The sequence below is a fragment of the Lynx canadensis genome, chromosome B4 (assembly GCF_007474595.2).
Source record: "Lynx canadensis isolate LIC74 chromosome B4, mLynCan4.pri.v2, whole genome shotgun sequence".
NCBI classification, from domain to species: Eukaryota; Metazoa; Chordata; class Mammalia; order Carnivora; family Felidae; genus Lynx; species Lynx canadensis.
The window spans coordinates 140,629,565-140,635,564 of NC_044309.1; the positions used below are offsets into that span (position 1 = coordinate 140,629,565).

At 43.1% G+C, this 6,000-nt stretch overlaps 1 protein-coding gene across 1 annotated transcript in view; it reads right to left on the bottom strand.

Moving 5' to 3' along the window:
• Positions 1 to 6,000, bottom strand: part of TTLL8 (tubulin tyrosine ligase like 8) — a 63,727-nt gene extending 57,727 nt beyond the window's left edge. Inside the window, exon 1 of the mRNA XM_032593808.1 lies at positions 5,934 to 6,000. Within this exon, the coding sequence (XP_032449699.1) occupies positions 5,934 to 6,000 (67 nt within the window). The remainder of the gene's footprint in view (positions 1 to 5,933) is intronic.

Below are 6,000 nucleotides of genomic sequence, written 5' to 3' on the forward strand. Positions count from 1 at the left end.
GGCTGCATAGTTGTTGCCCAAATGATAATCAAAACACCAAGTATCAAACCTCGTGGGCTGAAGTTAAGTCGTATTTACAGACATTTTTAGCTGCAGATGCATATATTCAAAATAATAAAGCTAAAAGGAATGAGTTAAAAGCATCCATCTGAAGACCTTAGAAAGAATGCTAAATTTAAGCCCAAAGATATTACAAGAAAATGAATAGAAAGGAGACGTTAATAAATTATTTTTTTTAATCCAATAAAGAGGATGGGGGCGACTGGGTGGCTCAGCTGGTTAAGCATCCGACTTGGGCTCAGGTCGTGATCTCGTGGTTCGTAAGTTCGAGCCCCACATCAGGCTCTGTGCTGACAGCTCGGAGCCTGGAGCCTGCTTCGGATTCTGTGTCTCCCTCTCTCTCTGCCCCTCCCCTGTTCACACTCTGTCTCTCTCTCTCTCTCTCTCTCTCTCAAAAATAAAATAAGGATTAAAAAAATTTTTTAATCCAATAAAGAGGCTTAATCAAGCCAAAGGTTTAAAACTAACAAAATTAATAAACAATTGGTGAGATCAACTAATAAAAAAGAGAAAAGGCATAAAAATGTAATTAAAAACCTTCCCATAAGTAAAACTCCAGGGCTAATGGCTTCATGGGTGAATGCTACCCAACACTTAATCTTGTACAACTCGTTTCGAGAGGAGAAAAAGTGTGGCCATGCCTTACTTGTTTTGCGAGGCCAGCGTGTTACAGGCCAGTGTGACTCAAACCACGGATGACAGAATCATACACAAACGAGGAGCAAACTGCACCCAGCGATGCAGAGAACAGTCACTACGTCACGGCCACGGCCATGCAGTCTCAAGGCTGCATGAGAAAAGCAAACCCTGATTCACCAAGTGAAGAGGGGAAGAAAAATCGTAAATCCCATCCCAACAGACACGGAAAGGTCTTCACAGGCCCTGATTTCCCTTCAGGCTGCAAGCTCTTGGTGGACTAAGACACCCACAACCGGCCTGTCAGTGACCCTCGTGGCACCGGCCTTTGGTTTCTAAGCGCGCCCGGCCCTGAACCCGAGGGCCCGAGCCCCAGGAGAGCTGGGATTCCAGGTCGGGGACACCGGACGCCCCAGGCGATACAGGGCATCTTGACGCACTTACAGCCTGGATGGAGGGACAGCAAAGAGATGGGAACACAGAGGCAGGGGGCTGAGTGTGGACCACCGGAGCGTCACAAAACGTGACGGTGACTGGCCAGACATGGTGCAGACGTCCGGAAAGATTCTCAGAGGTGAGAAAGCCACAACAGAACCCTCACCTGAGGCCGTCGGCGAGGCCTGGCATTCCAGCGGCTTCCCTGGGAACCCATAACTGCCGGGCACAAACAGGCACCGAAGCAGACCTTCTGGAAGGACATGGACTTCGCGGAGGCCGAGGAGGCCTGCCCGGGAGGGAAGCACTTCTCACAGACCGCAGCTCATCACCTCCTCGGTGCGGAGAAACGGCCATTCACGCGAGGGCCACCAAGGGCAGCTGGAGCCAGGGGGAAGGTGAGCGGCTGCCAGAGCTGGGGCCGGGGCCGCCACAGCCTACAGCATCGTCATGGTGCCCCTCCTACCCCCTGCCCAGGCCTCCTTCCCTCAGGACTCTGCAGGCACTGATCCAGGAGACCTCGGCCCAGTGCCACCTCAGAGGGATTCGCTAGGGAACCCCCCCCCCAACCCCACCCCACACAGGGGACGTGGACAGTCACCAGGTGCCATAGCACCACCCCTCCTGTGGCCTCGAGGAAGGCTGCTGTACGAGGGAGGGGTGCGGACGGCACTGCTCCAGTGACTGGTGGGGGCACTGCTGACGGGGCAGCCAGACACGGTGGGCAAATCGGGGCACAGCGCCACCCCCAAAGGAGCCTTGACAAAATACTCAACCCGAATCTCATCAAGCCTCCGGAGCTCATCTCCAGATCACAAGGGTCATGCCGGCGACAGAGGAGGAGAGGAGACCACCATGCGGCAACAGCCGGACAAGTCCCAAAGGTAGGACTGTCTACACAACAAGAGGCTATTCTCATCAGTAAGTCTAGCTCTTGAAAGCACAAGGCAAGAGAAGGGTAAAAGATAGTTGAGAGACAGGACTGCCTAATGCAGTGGGTGGCCCTTGACCAGATCCTGATTTGAACAAACCAGCTCTGGGACTTGCTGGGGAAATACAAATATATTCTGGGCATTGGATTTTATTAAGGAATTATTGTCCATCTTATCAAATGGGAAAAAAGAGTTTAGTTATGTAAAAAATGTCATTTCTAGAGACACTTAGTAAATATTTAGATACATACTAATGTTTACTTATCAATAATAAGAAAACTTAATAAAATCATTATTAAAAACAAAAGAGAGATGGTCTCTAATATCAAGAGGATCAATTTGTCAGGAAGAAATCAAAGTTCCAAATGGGCATAAACTTCACTGTATATAAAAATATAAGTAGGCAAGGCTAAAAAAAAAGACATAGAAAATCCACAGTCATATTGATATTGGACCTACTTCTCAGTAAATGAAAGATTAAACAAAGAATCAGTAGACTGTAGCAGGTTTGAACATCATGATTAATCAGCTGCACTTAAATGATGTACATAGACACCATGTTCCACAACTTGAGACACATATTTTCTTCACTTAAAGTGTCTTCCAATATAGCTTGCATCCTAGACCATAGAGTCTCAATAAATTTCAAAGGATTGAAATGATATAGATTAAGTTCTCTGAAAACTCTTAAATCAAACTAGAAATTAATAACAAAACGTAACCAGAATTTTCTCAAATGTTCAAGTTAAGTGGTACACTTTAAAAATTAAACATAGACCAAAGGAGAAATGAAGTGAAAACTCAAAAATGACTTGAGTTGAATGATAATAAAAATATGACATTTCAAAGCACTATAATGCAGCTAAAATAGGGATTAGAGAGAAATTTATAACTTTAAACTCATATATTAGAAAACAAATTGACTGTCTCCCTCTCTCTCTGCCCCTCCCCCGTTCATGCTCTGTCTCTCTCTGTCCCCCAAAAAAAATAAATAAATAAAATAAATAAACGTTGAAAAAAAGAAAACAAATTGAAAACTATCTAATCTACCATCCCAAGAGGCTAGCAAGAGAACAATTAAACAAAAAGAACGAAGACAGAAATAATGAAGATAAGAGCAGAATTCAATTAAACAAAAAACCAAAGTGCCCTAGAGAAAATTATTAATAAACCAAAAGTTGGATCTTTGAAACAATTTTTAAATTGACAAATATCTAAATAGCTCAAGAAAAAAGAAAACACAAATTATCAATATCAAGAATTAAAAAGGGGACATCATTTCTTATTGTACAGATATTAAAATGATAATAAGATATTATAAACATCCCCATGCCAATAATTTGACAGTTCATATGAAATAAACATTTTCCTTGAAAAATACAGCTTTATCAAAACTGACATAAAATGGGAAATCCAGGTAAGCTTATTTCTGGTAAAGAAATTAATTCCATAATTAAAAAGTTTCCTACAATGAGAACTCCAGGTCTATATGGCATCACAGATCAATCTTTCCAAACATTTGGAGGTGAAATACCTTATATAAGCCATTTCATTGACTAGGGAAATAAGAAACCCTTTCAACTCTTTTTAGGTGGTCATAAATTTAACACCAAAACCTAACAAGGACATTACAAGAAAAGAATAGTACACCCAATCTCATTAATAAAAATAGGCGTATAAGTCTTAAAAATTTGTACATCAAATCCAGTGACATATAAAATACATGACCACGTGAAGTTTATTCCAGGAATACAAAGTTGGTTTATATTTGAAAATCCATCAACATAATCCACCACATTAACAGACTAAAAGAAAAAAAACATATCATCATCTAAACAGATGAAGAAATCATGTGATAAAATGTAATAACTATTCATTTTACCACATGTAATAATTCTTCATTTAAAAATTCTCAGTAAGCCAGGAATAAAAGGGAAATTCCTTTAAAGTTTGTAGCAACATCATACTTCGTGGTGAAATACTGAGCACTTTTCCCCTCAGTGTGGGAACAAAAAAAAAGACGTCCAGTATATTACTTCTATTCAACATCATACTGAAAGTACTAGCCAATGCAATAATGCAAGAAAAGGAAATAAAAGGTATAAAGACTGAAAAGATTTGTAGATGATGATTGTATACCTAAGAAATCTAAATGAATCTACTACCTATTAGAATTAGTAAGCAAAGTCACCAAATGCCAAGTCAGTATATCAGAGTTAATTGTGTTTCTATATACTGGGAACAATTAGAAAATGAAACTCAATAATGTGATCTCTAAAAAAACATCAAGTATCTAGGAGTAAATTTAACACAAGAGGTCTTCCATTCCTGTACCCTAACGACTACAAAATACTATTGATAAGAATTAAAGAACTAAATGTTCTTGGGTTGGAAGACTCAATATTGATAAAATGTTAATTTTCACCCAGATTGATCCATAGATTCATTGTAACCAAAATTAAATCCTAGCAGGATTTGTGTGTGTGTGTGTGTGTGTGTGTGTGTGTGTGTGTGTGTAGGGGGTGGGGGTTAAATTAACAATTTAATTCTAAAACTTACATGGTGATGCCAAGTCTAAGAAAACCTTAACAAGTCTTGAATGATGAAGTCATACTATAAAATATTATGACTTATTATGAAGCTACTGGAATTAAAACAGGGTAGTATGGACTCAGGACAGGCAGAGAGATCAATGAAACAGAATGGAAAACGAAAAGTAGGACTATGTCTGATTTTCCACAAAGATGACATTGTTTACAGGGCACAAACTGGGTCAATTAGATAGTCATATGGGGGAAGAGTGAACATTTGCCCTCTGACCCTTACCTCACTCCATACAATATAGTGAATCCCTATGAATTGTGGAGGTAGAGGTGAAATGTAACATTATAAAGTTTCTAAAGGAAAACATGGGATGCTATTTTCTGGACAATGGAGTGAGTACAGATTTCCTAGTAAGATTCAAAAACCGCTAACTATAGAAGAAAAGATCGACAGTTACACTCCTTACAATTAAGAGGTTCTGATTCTCAAAAGTAATCAAGTGGCTGAAAACACCAGCCACGGGCTACCAGAAAGTATTTATGTCTATCTGAGAAAGAACTGGTATCCTGAATAGACGAGGCATTCCTACAACTCAATAAGACCCACAACCCAATCTAATAACGGCCAAAAAACTGGAAAAGGCACTCCACAAAAGAGCCCCAGATGGCGAGCAAGCACATGAAAAGAGCCTGACATCTCTTTGGGAGATGTAAAATTGAGCTTGACCCTCTTTGGGAGGGTAAAATTGAAACCACGGTGAGGGGCCATTACACACCCACCCGATGTCCAAACTGAACAGGACGATACCTATTACTGGCCTGGATGTGGAGCCACTTGGCCTCTTCTCCCCGGCGGGTTAACATAAAGCTACACACGGGCCTGGACGCAGGGGTTCCACCCCGAGACATTTACCAACAGGAACGAGCACATGCACAGGGATTCACTCGGGCCCAGGAAAGGGCTCGCCACTACTCAGTCCTCCAGGACAGCGCCTCAACGTGAGCGTTGGACTTTGCACCAGTTTCCCAAGAGGAGCTCTGAGGTCGGCCAGTTTGGAGGGCAGCAAGGTGGAGGGCAGGGGGCTGGAAGATGAGGGGGGTCTGGAGCAGGGGTGGAGGGGGCAGGGAGGTGGAGGAGGGGTCCGGGGAAGGTGGGTCCCCATCACACTCTCTGCGGCCCGTCTCCCCGACCGCCCTCTCGGAGCTTCATGCCCCTGGACGCCCTTAGTCCACACAGCGCCCTGCGCCTTGCGCCTGAGCCCTTTGCCCCCACCCCGTTCGCGCCTTAAACCGCGGGCGGCCAGAAGGGGGCGAGCACGACACTGACTATTTTCTTCTCTCAGGTCTCCTTCCAGGGAGGCGGATGAGAGCCTCCTCGTTTCGCCGGGCTCCAT